We start from the raw sequence: 14,021 nt of genomic DNA, 5'->3' as shown, positions 1-14,021 counted from the left end.
TAGTAAGAGAATATGGAACGAATAAGTAACAGGGCATCAGTCGATCACTGAAACGAGTATTTACGCCTTAGAATAGGGTTATTTTATCTCTTAGAACCAATATAGCATCAGAGACAAGAACAAAAAAGGTGCGACCTATAACAAGCATATTGTAAGCGAATAAGTAGCAGGTCATCGGTCTAACGCTAAAACTAGTATTCTGGGCACGGTGTTCTGGGACGGAAGAAGATTAATATTTTGTGTTGGATTAGTATCCAAGAAATTTTCCCGTTCTGTTCAGTGAATCACATAGTCGTGTCGTATTATGTACCCGTTCGACAAGAATATATAATATGTTGTAAGACTTGTCAAAGCTTAACAAATTATGTTGCAAAATCAATACGTCACTTCATGTCCGGTCGCCTAAAACAGAGGTCAATTTGTTAATCTGACAGCATGGTCATATAAATAAAATGTTTGATTTATTAGAAAACACACTTAGTAAAAGGAAACTATTCTGAAAGGTAAGGTGTTAAAACGAGAGTTAAAGAAACACTATAATACAATAACACTTTACTTCAGGAAGATCAAACTCTCCGCTATTTAGTTATGATTTTTATAATATGGTGAAAGACTTAGTAACCTTAGTTCGTATAATATATAAAATATGGCTTTAACTTAATATTATATAGTTTTCACCTTTATTCACAAATCAGTGGTTCTAAACTTACCTCGAAAGGGGGACTACTCGTTCACAAATGAACTGTTTGCATGTTATTCAGTGGTTGTCGTTTGTTTATGTGTTAGTCAGTTACATATTTGTTCTTCGTTCATTTTTTGTACATGAATTAAGCCGTTAGTTTTCTCGTTTAAATTGTTTTGCGTTGTCATTTCCGGGCCTTTTATAGCGGACTATGCGATATGGGCTCGGTATGTGCTTTGCTCATTGTTGAAGGCCGTACGGTGACCTATAGTTGTTAATTTCTGTATCATTTGATCTGTTCTGGAGAGTTGTCTCATTGGCAATCATACCACATCTTCTTTTTATAATAACGTTTATTATTATTTCATTTTTCAGAATATTATAAAGATATGTTTATTACGGTTCAACTTATAGCTTTTCTTTATTTGACATTTTCATGTAAGTATTATATACGTTTTTAGAAATCTTTTATTCATATGTTATAGCATATTCTTCTATATTCTCAATATAATTCATAATTTTGTTTACAACAATTTATAATAACAAACAAAGTCCGTTTTTTCAAACCATTGAATATTTTCTTGTATAAAATTTCTTCTTAGAAAATCATCATAAGTATGGCCCATCCCATTATCATAGAATTAAACAGTTAATTACCGTCCTTTAGATTGTTGGCTTGAAAAAACTATTGACGGCACATTTTTAAAGCTATAAAAGTGGTAAATAATTATAATATGTCAAGTGTGGACATTCATGTTAATAAAACTAAAACGATCGATCAATTTGTGAAATTAAAATATCAAAACCAAAATGTTATTTAATTTTCTTATCTTACTATGGTCATGGACTGCTTATTTCTTTCGTTTTTGCTTTTGTTTTCATTTTACTTTGATTTTCATAAACATTTATATATATTCAAACGGATTTTACTTTTAATAAGTACCCATGTCATGATGCTTATATCCAACCGAAAGTTAAAAAAAAAAAAGCAACAGTGTATATTCAATTTCGTCCCCTTAAAAGAGCTATACCAGTACAATATAAAAACAACTATATTAAAATGCTGTTTCCTTTCACGTTTAAAACGGAATACACCCTTTCTGTGATCAAATATCAAAATTTATTCAGAATAAAGCGAAATTCCCATACCATCTTTGACATAACATCTGATGCCCAGTGTATATAGGACGAGTGTGTCGCACTCTCCTCATTATATAACACCATTGCAACATATATCTGAGGAATTTGTTAAAATTGGCCTATTGAGCTGCTAGATTTCCGTCCTTTTTAGATCAGATCTTCATTTTCTAGTTTCTTTAAAAAATTGTCCTCTCTTCTCCACCGACATGTTTTGTGCAATTTATACCAAATGATAATTCATTCTTGTTGAATAATTATGAACTAATTGTCACTTGACTGTGTCGGATACAACCTCAGAGTAACAAAACTTTATATTTGCCTCCTTTTCCGAGATAAGGGATACACCATTCAATATTAATATTTAAATAATATCAGTAAATACGCACAGCTCATCTCTTCTTAATGAAAAAAAAAATGCATACTTACAAGAATTGTGCAATAAATTCAAGATAGAGGAAAAAACACAAAAATGAAACTGTGGTGATAAATGTAACAAAAACAAAATACATATAGATAGAAGAAGAAGTGGTATGAGTGCCAGTGAGACAACTTTCCTTCCAAGTCACAATTTGTAAAAGTAAACCATTATAGGTCAAAGTACGGTCTTCAACACGAAACCATGGCTCACACCGAACAGCAAGCTATAAAGGGCCCAACACCAACAATTACTAGTGTAAGACGATTTAAACGGGAAAACCAACGATATAATCTATACACAAAATGAGAAACGAAAGACAGTTTATATGAACTACATCAACAAACGACTACCATTGAACATCACATCACATCTCTATATATGTTACTTTACTTACTACTATTTGTTTTAATAACTTCAGTTTTAAAAAGTTTTATATTATTTTTTGTTATTTTGTAGCCGTAAATGGACATGGAAATAATAATTACAACAATGTAAATCGTCCATCATTAATAACAAGACACCAAGTTATTCGGCCTCTCCATACTTCTCAAGTTCAGAAAACTCCTAGCGTCTATAATATTGAACGAACGGCAGAAAGGGTGAACATTCATGACAATTATGACTCTACTGTGCCTGCAGTAACATCAAGATTTGCTTCAGGATTTACATCACAACAAATAATACCAAATGTGATACCAGGGGGAGTATATGCAGGATCATCAAATAATAATGTCCATGCCAGACCACATAGTTCGACGTTAGGTGCATGGAATAGTTACGGACAACGTGTTAAGAGATTTGCTTTACCAAATGTTTCTGTGATACAGAAAAAGAATCAAATTGACGCAGCTATAGCAGAAAACCAGCATTTAAGAACAACTCTACACGGACTTGATAATGGAATCCATAACGTTAACGGAGTAGGCTCATTTGTTCATAAACACAAATCTAAAATAGGAAAAAAACTTGCAAAGAATGAACGCCTAGCAAAAGCTCTAAGTGATATACAAAATGGCGGAGATACATTAATGGTCCATGGAGAGGTATTAGATATAAACAATCATGCAATAGGAAAGGCCTTATCTAAAAATGGTAGGCTCAGTAAACGTCTTGATGATATCCACACTAATAACGATTCCTTATTTGTTCAAGGTTCAAAGAGAAAGGCAATTAAAGAACTACGAAAATCCAACACTGCACTAAAAAAAGAAATCGTAAGATCCAAAACTCAAAGGAGGAAAACAAAAGCAATGACCAAGAAGCAGATAAAACAGGAAAATGCCATGGTTAGGAAACAGATTGCTCAAGCAAAACGACAGAAAAACCAACAAATCCCGATCATATTAGATAACACAAATACAATTAGTATCCAACAATCAAGTCTTCAGCTGCAAAATTATGTTCCATCTTCATTTGTTATTGACCAAAGTCATCCGATTGGATTAGCACTAGCAGACAATAGAAAGCTACACACTCAGTTGAATGTTCCTAATCCAAATATAAATGGTCCTGTTACTTTTGTAGATAAGTACTCTTCTAACATAGGAAAAGGTTTAGCAGAGAATGAACGATTAACAAAATTATTGAATGATATTCAATATGGCGGCGACACTTTAGTCGTTCACGGCGAATCTTTGGAAATGCGTAAGCATAAAATCGGAAAAGGATTAATTGAGAATGACCGATTAAATAAAATGCTTTATGACATTCAAAATGAGAAAGATTCCATAGTCATTCAAGGTTCAAAGAGAAAACTTATGAAAGAAATACGAAAGGCAAATGTATTATTAAAGAGGCAAATTAATAAAGCGAAGCAACAACAAAAGATCAAGAAGAATAAAACACTGAAAGAAATACGAAAAGACAATGCTTCCCTTAAAAAAACTATACGACGAAATCATTGAAAAAAGCTTTTAACAAAGTGTTAACATATAGACAAGTTCAGATTTGAACTTGCACAAAATAGACTAATGAAAAAGTCCCTACTGTAAACACACAGACACAGACAATTTATAATTAAACTTTTTACACAATTAAAAACGTAAAAATGGAATAAAAACGCTTTATATTTGACATTTTTGAGATGTTTGATGCCATTATATATAGAAAAATAAACATATTGTCCTTCAGTCTTTTCTGGAATGTTGTCGCAATGGTACTTGAGTACATACAATTGAATACAAAGATACATCCAATTCCCCAGGTTCTGAAAACTTCATTAGAAATATCATTAAATTCTGTTTGGTGGCAAGCCGCAGGGAATATTACGGTGCTTAACACAAAAAGTATAATGTTGACAAGTTATTCATCTCAGTAAAGTCAACAGAATCTCATGTGCATTTTTGATTAGGGGAGACATATGAAAAGCGTATACACGTATAGTCTCGTATAAACCGTGTTACATATTCCGGGTAATGTTATATTCTTAGTATCTTCTAAAATCTGTTGAATAAAACTTTTCAGTACCATATATATATATATTTCCCCCCAGTATGACCGGCGGCATTAAATGTAAACATATATATAGCTAGTTATCCATTTAATGTGCAAGTTACAAGCATACGTCAATACTACATACGTCAGTTAATCTTGTCTGACATATTTGTCAATTAAGACTTGACAGGTTAGGTGACAAATGATAAAATACAATGGTCATCGGTATGCTTATATACTGATCATACCGAACATACAATTGAAATACTGATGATAACAAACATACAATAGAAAAGGACTCTATTCTACTATACAGTAAGTTCTTATGACTCGTTCATTTCCAAATACCGTGCGATCATTCGCTTCAACAAATAAAAGATTAAATCGCGATCATACGTTCTATGTAATTTAAAACGGTATTGATCATCATCAATAAATCCATGACAAAATCATACAAAGGCAACATTATTTCTAGTAGCATGTAAAGATATACATACACTAACACCGAATTTGAAAATACATTTAAAATTACAGATAAGTTTTGATATAAAAATTAGAAGATACATGTATGATTGCATACAAGACAACTCTCTACAAGAGAACAAATGACACAGAGATACATGCGTATTAGTAGAAATCAAATGATATGATCAGAATGTGAATACGAAGTACATGTCAATGTTATGAGTCTATCCTTCGAAAATAACATACATTTAAAAATAAGGAGATGTGTAATGATTGCCAATACGACAACTACCCACCAAAGTTGAAATGCTGTGTATACGGAATTTAAGCAACCGTACGGCCTGCATATATTTTTTTAACAAAAGCACTTGGAAACAGAATTATACAGTCAATTTTAATTAAGGGCATACGATACAGTTACAGGGGAGGTAATGACGTTGCTAACGTAAAATGTTATTTTCGCGACGTCAAACTGTGACATATCGGGAAAAGATGCATTTTTCGACTGATTTTTATCATTCAAACTGATTTAATTGGAAAACAAGTGCATGGACCCCTATTTTTTAAAACGACATTTTGTTTCATTTTCCAGGGAGATTATGTGGACCAATTTTTATAAAACTGTAAATAGTGCAACTTTTTTAATCTTGATAAATATACAGAAAAAATGACGTTTTTTCTCAATTCATGACCATTTGATAAATTTGAGTTATTTCTGAAAAAAAAATGCGTAAATTTTTAGGACACTTATAAAATACAGAAATCACAAATTATTTAACAAAAAACAATTTGGGTTTATCTTTTAAAACATAAAAGTTATGTCTTTCTTTCGAAAGGAAAAATACGGCCACAAATCCAAATTTTGAGCAAATATACATAATTTCGACCTCATTTAACTCAAAAAGTAGCACATGGAGGTATATTTTTTATTACATATTTGATTTAATCAGACAAAAAATAGCCTATATGGAAATTTTCATCAAACTGTAAATACAGGATCAAAACTGTATCGTATGCCCTTAAATCCGTAAATGTCTACATTTCAGAGCGTCGTCAGCAACTAATAATAACACGGTCGTGCCAGCAGGCATACTACATCTGTCGCAAAATATGAAAATACCGTTACTACATTGGCATTTAATCAGTTATCTTCTTTAAAATCATATTGAATACGAAGGAAATGTCTGCGACAATAATAATAGATTCTATTGACTGCGATGATAATAATAATGTTATTAACTTTGCAGCCGGACTATGTTAGTACCCAAAGGATTGCTACTCCTATTCCTGTTAGTTTCTGGTAGGTACTATTAGATGTTATCATAACTTTCACGGTAAGTTTTACCTACCGATATAAAATAAATGAAGTATGATTATCGATGAGACATCCCATCATCATAGATCAAATTAAGTTCGACAACTAAAGATCACCGTATGGCTTCCAATATTGAGCAAAACCCATACCGCATATAGCAACCTATACAAGTGCCCTAGCCTGACATGTGACGATCTTAATTGTTGGCAAAAAGAATGATAGAATTGTCAACATAAGTTGATTTTGTAGTATCTCATACAGATGAAAACAAACTTTAACAGTTGACCCCAATTGAATATTTCCGCCAGTATCAAATTTAAAAACAAAAACCGCCGTACATGCTACTTTCCAGTACTTAATATTAGATAACAAAAATGCAGTGTGAGTGGGCAACTTTGATCTTGCTTTCCAAATTATGTGCGTATTTTATTTCCTTGTTCCACAAATAAGCATTCTTTTGGTAGCTGCGCTGTGCAGGTTTCATTGTGTTTTAGTTTAACGACATGATAACTTATATAATAATAATACTTTATTCCGAAAGCAATACAGCTTATAGGATACATATACACAATTTTACACCAATATAAGAATTTTACAAGAGACATATAATATATATAAATATAAGGTGTGCATGAAAGAACGTATAATACATAATACATAATACAAAATACGAAATACGAGCGGAGAATGATATAATGATATAACACTTAACTTAGAACAAAAATATTATTTACTGCAATTAAATTCTAAGTTTTTCTGCAGATTTTAAAAATATACCTAAGTTATTCAATTCTTTAATATTTCTGACAGATAACAACTGGATAAGTTTGTATGTAGAAGGATTTCTCCAATAATACTTTTTTATATACTTTTCTCGAATTTGACTATATTTTTTACATTCAAGTATAAAATGGTATTCATCTTCAATAGAGCTAGTATTACAATTTGTACATAGTCTATTATTTTTATCAACATTATAATATCTACCTGTTTCTATACTTAATATATGAGCTGATATACGATATTTACAAATGTATGGTTTGTATATATAATTTACAGGTCTATCTAAATAAAATTGCAATGTGTGTGTACTATTCATGTATCTATATAAATGACATTTATTTGAATTCTCAAAAAACAGTTACTTCACTAATGAATACACCAAGCATTCTTTTTTTTAATTGCGATAGAAAAATGTCTTTACAAACTACACTTTGGTTTACCAAACATAATTAAATCCATATCTAAACAAAATATCTCTAATTTTACAACACCAGTTTTGTTTATCTTTCTTTTTAATAAAACTTCTGTCATACATCTCATCATAGCAATTCTTTAATATACAATTTTCTGTACTCAAAATTTTTAACCAGTATTTGACCATTCTATACTGCCTTTCAATGTACATTGGCAATCTACCTAATTCACAATAAATCATATTAGTTACAGCACTCATTTTGACTTTAAGAACACGTTTTAAAAAATACAAATGAACATTTTCGATATTAGGTGCCATATGAAATCCCCATATTTCCGAGCAATAATTCAGTATACTTGCTACATAAGTTTCAAATAATGACAACAAAGTTTCAGGATTATAATAATCATCATGTATTTTATTGAATATACTAAACACAGCCTTTTTACCCTGTTCTGATAGTTTCTTTTGAGTATTTGCAATTTACCAGTATAATAAAATAAAATTCCCAAATACATAAACTCGTTACATATATCAATAGCCTTTCCATTTATATACCATTGCTCTTCTGGTCTAATTTTCCCTCTGTTATTAAAAACTACAATTTTGGTTTTTGACAAATTTATGTACAAATCATACTTATTTGAATAAACATTTACATCATCGATCATCTTTTGTAGATCAGTAATACTTTCACTAAATAAAACCATATCGTCAGCGTACATTAACAAGTACAGATTTAACATTTTAAGTTCATATGATTTACAGTTTTGTGTAATAAGTTCTATCTCCATATCATTGACATATAATGAGTACAACAGAGGAGATAAGGATTCCCCTTGCATTAGACCAACAGTACATGCAAAAAAATCAGAAAATTTTCCATTAAGTTTTACACAAGTTTTTAATTTGCTATACATTTAAAAGTCTACCAGTTACTCCACATCTGACTAATCTTTGCCATAATTTGTAATGTGTGACACTATCAAAAGCTCTAGTGTAATCTACAAAGCAACAGTATAAACGTTTACCTTTACTCAAAGAATTAGTGATAAGGGAATAAAGGGCAAAGACTTAAACAAACAACTGGTTTAACCCTCCTCACCACATTGAAGGTTTATTTTTCCAAAAAAGTTTATATATTTTATTTTCTTATTACAGAAATTAATTGCCAGTTTAGGCCTGGGTTGACAAATCCTTTTGGAAGATGGGGTGCAGGCCAAAGCAACCAAAACCTACAAGGGCAACGTGTAGCGAACATCATCAATGCTCAACCTCTAGGGTTAAACGAACAGCAGGGACAACAACTTTTTAATCAAGTGGCGCAACAAGTACTTCAAACCATGGGATCAACGTCACAGCTACAGAACTTTAATTCTCCAGACGGATTCAGCCAACGATTTGGTTCCTTTACTCGAGATCAGCTATTGCCCACAAATCCTATTGGATCTGCTGACGGTACTATCACAGGTATACCCAATACAGCTTTACCAAATAACTTACCACAAACAAACAATTTCAAAAACGCTCAACCTGGATTTGGGCTACAACAAGGCAGATTTCCATTCACTGGAGTAAACGGAAGGTCTGAGACGCCTTTTAGTTCAGGTTTTGTACAAGGTGGACAACAAACACCTTTCAGTCCAGATAGAATACCTGGTGAACCAGACTCACCATTTAGTTCGCGCTTTGGTGTTGGTCAATCTCGTTTAGGTCCAGGTTTTGTACAAGGTGGACCACAAACACCTTTCAACCCAGATACAATACCTGGTGGACCTGAATCACCATTTAGTTCACGCTTTGGTGTTAGTCAGTCACGTTTAGGTCCAGGTCCTGGCGTTTTATCGTTCGATAGAAACCTCTCACCACCTAGACTAGAAGGTGGACGTGGTGATTTACCGTTTATGGACAACGGAAGTCCTTTCATACCTGGACCAATGAGAAATAACTTTCCGGGTGCCATACCAGTTGGTTCGTTGCATACACCTAACAGTGGATTTGACCCTATTGAAAGAGAACTCCAAATAAACACAAGGCTAAACGGACGATTACAGGATATGCATATAAAACATGATACCTTACCAATTGTAGGAGCTGGCAGAAACCCATTACAAGACATTAAAAGGGAAAATCGAAGATTACGAAAATTAATTCGAGAGAAGAAACGTAATTTAAACTCTAAGTATGAGGGTAAGAAGAAACAACAAAAAGAGAAAAAGAAAGGCGCCGTAAAAGGTTTACTGTTAGGTGCATTGGGCGCCTTTCTATTAGGATAAAATTGGGGGAAATTTAGACCATTATGAATATGGCGGAAAAGATCAGGTCAATACACTTTTGCGCAGTGTTGATGAACTTAAGAAAGACAGCAAACACCCAGATGAAACCTATATCAAAAGTAAAATCGGATTTTAATCGTCATCGGAGAGATTTATGGATTATTTGAAATTGTTACATATGAATTCCGCCTCGAGATTTGACAAATCGAATTCAATCTATAACAAAAAATCATTTGTTATGTAAAAAAACCACCCTGTTATAACGAATTCCCAACAATATGTATTTTGGAATCACAGCATTCCTCGAATATGTGTTCACTGCTGTAAACAACGAGATTGCATATATTATTGTTAAATGTTTAAAAACGATTATTACAGAATGTTATAATGACAAATGGCAATTCATTTTGACAAATTAAAAAAAAAAATGATTTCGAATTGTCTACAATTTGTGAGTTGCACTGATACGTCAATGTTATAACTTTTGATTTAATTCAGAGAATTTGTTTTTAAGATTTATAAACTATGCTGCAGCAGTCCAAATTTACCGGTTAACTTACGTTATGTTGCCCAGCCTTTAGTATACAACTGATGTTTTATTTTTGTAGTTTGTTGAGTTTTTTTGTGTGTTTGCCATGACATTATCTGTTTGTTGTCGATTACTGAGTTTGAATATCCCTTTTATACTGAAAATCTATTTAACAGAACCTACAAATGGATTCATTGATAATTTGTTCTCGTCCTGTGAATAAAATATTTGGTATTTTATGGAAGTTTTCTTTTCTTCTTTTCTAATCACAAACTAAGACTATTTGATATATCAATTTAGAGAACTAGTTGTACATTTTAAATAATAATAATCTTTTATTCGTACGCAAAACAACTTAGAGAATGTAAATATTTCAAATATTCAATTACATCAGTGAAATATATATATTTAAAAAATCAGTCAAATTATCATATAAGTAATATAAAAAAGAAGATGTGGTATGATTGCCAATGAGACAACTATCCACAAAAGACCAAAATGACACAGACATTAACAACTATAGGTCACCGTACGGCCTTCAACAATGAGCAAAGTCCATACCGCATAGTCAGCTATAAAAGGCCCCGATAAGACAATGTAAAACAATTCAAACGAGAAAACTAACGGCCTTATTTATGTAAAAAAAAATGAACGAAAAACAAATATGTAACACATAAACAAACGACAACCACTGAATTACAGGCTCCTGACTTGGGACAGGCACCAGGCACATACATAAATAATGTGGCGGGGTTAAACATGTTAGCGGGATCCCCCCCTAACATGGGACAGTGGTATAACAGTTCAACATAAGAACGAATTATAAAAATCAGTTGAAAAAGGCTTAACTCATCAGATGGACAAAAATACAAGTGGACGTGGCCCGGTACTTATACATCCCGACACCAAAAGACACAATAAACAGATCTGAGAGTACAGCTAGTTCAAAGCCACTAACAACTAATAAAAAAATCATGCAACTAAGACTAAACTATCAATCCGTACACATCCAACATCCAATGGATTTAGTGTAAAGACGTCATAAACAGTCAGAGAAAAACATGACCTTGTGCAATGCCAAGTTACAGGTATCGACAGATTGTAGATCCATGAATATGTATATGCATATAACATACTAGTAATATTTAGTTAGCTTTTAATTTATTGATAACAAAATCAATATCTATACCGAATTATATTGTTTGTTTCACATATGCCACTTGATTTGATATTGACAACGATTTTCAGTTTTAAAATTAGTCATTATAAACGTTTTTCAGCAATTTAATATTGAAAATGAAAATATTAGATATTGTAATAATATCTGACTTATTATTTTTTCGAATTCGTTATTACTTCTTTTTTTTTTATAGATCCATCCCATATTAAATCTGTAAAAGCGAATTTTTAAAGTCGTGTTAAATATCAAACTACAAAAGTATGAGAAAGTATTATGATGCAACAAGAACTTATCTAGTATTCCATTTGGTTAATACATTGGAGTTTACGTCTTGTATTCTATGTTCGGTCAGTATATGAATAAAAGCTTAAAATGCTTTAGCTATGGCTATTACATATCTCACAGTTTGGCCTATATGATTGGATAATAAGACTATTTATTGCCATTCCTGTTTTCATGTTGGACGTGACTACATACAACTCATGCGCATGTTTTATTAACGTATGAAACACATTTGCAACAATAATCAAAAAGTTAAATCTCTTGTCAATAAATGATCTGATTTTGATACATTTGCTAACTACGCTAGACAATTTATTACCATAGATTCGTGTTGATTGTCGCGCATTTCTTATTGTACTGTGCAATAAGATATTTGAAATATCTGACCTTTATTAAAGATCGTATGATATAAACGACTATTCAATAGAATGTATAGTTATTAAATCATAATTAAGTCCTGATAAAATAGCAAATGATATCTGAATGAGTCTGAAGTATGTTTATATATATGTCAATATAAAATTCTTTGTATAATTATTTATGATTTACGTTTTTCTTCTGATTATTTTTTTTCTTCTGCCGTCTGAGATGCTTTTTTGTTTTATAACATATCGAATGGATTTTTGGCCAATGATGTTGTACAGTAATGGGGATTTCAAAACTCACCATGTGTGACAAAACACTTATTCTTATAGGAGTTATCTCCCCACGTCCCCTTTTGTTTTCACCAAATTGTTCGTCTACTCTTAAGAATAATTTGGTTAATATTAACTGGAGTGATCGGAAGACATCTTATGGGAGTTATTTCCCTTTGAAAATTTAAGATAGGCGATATGTTGGATAAATTCATACGTTATAAGTCGTCAAGGCCTAGTCTTTTGATATGAAGTCCTTGGTCCATTTGAAGGAAATTGAGGTCAAGGTCAAAGGTCAAGGTCATGTTCTAAATTTTGAATTTTGCTTGTTATCGTTATTTAAAAGAATCTGTAACAGTAAATGATATGATGTGTTTACCAAATAACTGTTTACAATAAGACACAACTTCAACCTATCTAAGTCGAAGTGTTTTGGTTTATCCTTATAGGAGTTTTCTCCCCTTAAGTATTTGAAATCAGTATTTCTTCACAACCATACAAACGATTGACCTCGGATCTTTCGATTTGAGTCCACTGACCTATGACCTTTAAATTAAGGTCAAGGTTGAAGGTCAAGGTCATATTCTAAATTTAGAATTTAGCTTGTAATCTATATTCAATACAAATGGTAACAGTTAATGATATGATGTGTTTTCCAAATTACTGTTTACGATAAGGCGCAACTTCAACCCATTTAAGTCGAAGTGTTTTGGTCAACCCTTATAGGAGTTTTCTCCCCTTTTGTATTTGAAATTGGTATTTCTCCACAATCATACAAGTGATTGACCTGAGGTCTTTTGATTTGAGATCACTGACCTTTGACCTTTGAAATTGAGGTCAAGGTCAAAGGTCAATTTGACGTTCTAGATTTTGACAATTGCTAAAAATTCCGGCTTTCTTGTTCATTATAAAATAATTAAGTCTTCTGTATATACATATTAATCTTATTTTTTTATATCAGTTAGAGGTACCAAATTAAATAAACAAGAAGTTACATTTTCTAACATCGTTTTTACATTTCATTCTTATTATCGAGGTGGAAAGACCTTCAATTGTTCTCTGAAGAATTGGTTTTTAATTATCATTATTATTATTATCACTATTTAATTAGTTCAAGTATCTTTCCTAGATTTAGATATTCCAGTTTTACACGGGAAACTCAACAAAATTATTTACAACAAAAGTGACGATTGTTTGTTCCCAATTGTTAATTTTCCTTTTTGGGATGGCGATATTCCTTTGGCACCATCTTACGGTATTTATATTTCACACCTTGTTCTCTATGCCCGTGTCTGTTGTGGCATTTAATATTTTAAGAACGTAATCTATGCATTACTGGTAAATTAAATGTATTAAGTCAGTGATTTCGTTACCACTAATTACTTAATACCTTTATGATATATAAGTTCTTCCATAGATATAAAGATTTTGTTTTGAAGTTTGGATCCTGGTTAATCGATCCTTTCAA

The 14,021-nt window shown here is 31.8% G+C and overlaps 2 protein-coding genes across 2 annotated transcripts; both read left to right on the top strand.

Annotated features, from left to right (window-relative positions):
* The first annotated feature begins 444 nt into the window (after positions 1-444).
* LOC139517973 (uncharacterized) lies at positions 445-4,369 on the top strand. The gene is made up of 3 exons (XM_071309540.1): positions 445-503; positions 1,058-1,120; positions 2,697-4,369. Exons 2-3 carry the CDS (start codon positions 1,072-1,074, stop codon positions 4,142-4,144), a joined length of 1,497 nt encoding a protein of 498 aa, XP_071165641.1. The 5' UTR covers positions 445-503; positions 1,058-1,071; the 3' UTR covers positions 4,145-4,369.
* A 303-nt stretch (positions 4,370-4,672) lies between these two features.
* On the top strand, positions 4,673-10,742 carry LOC139517971 (uncharacterized). The gene is made up of 3 exons (XM_071309539.1): positions 4,673-4,988; positions 6,386-6,438; positions 8,813-10,742. Exons 2-3 carry the CDS (start codon positions 6,393-6,395, stop codon positions 9,925-9,927), a joined length of 1,161 nt encoding a protein of 386 aa, XP_071165640.1. The 5' UTR covers positions 4,673-4,988; positions 6,386-6,392; the 3' UTR covers positions 9,928-10,742.
* Positions 10,743-14,021: the final 3,279 nt, after the last annotated feature.

Source organism: Mytilus edulis, chromosome 3 (assembly GCF_963676685.1).
Source record: "Mytilus edulis chromosome 3, xbMytEdul2.2, whole genome shotgun sequence".
Classification (NCBI taxonomy): domain Eukaryota; kingdom Metazoa; phylum Mollusca; class Bivalvia; order Mytilida; family Mytilidae; genus Mytilus; species Mytilus edulis.
Note: the sequence above shows the minus strand (reverse complement) of the source record. Positions and strands in the feature narration are given on the sequence as shown.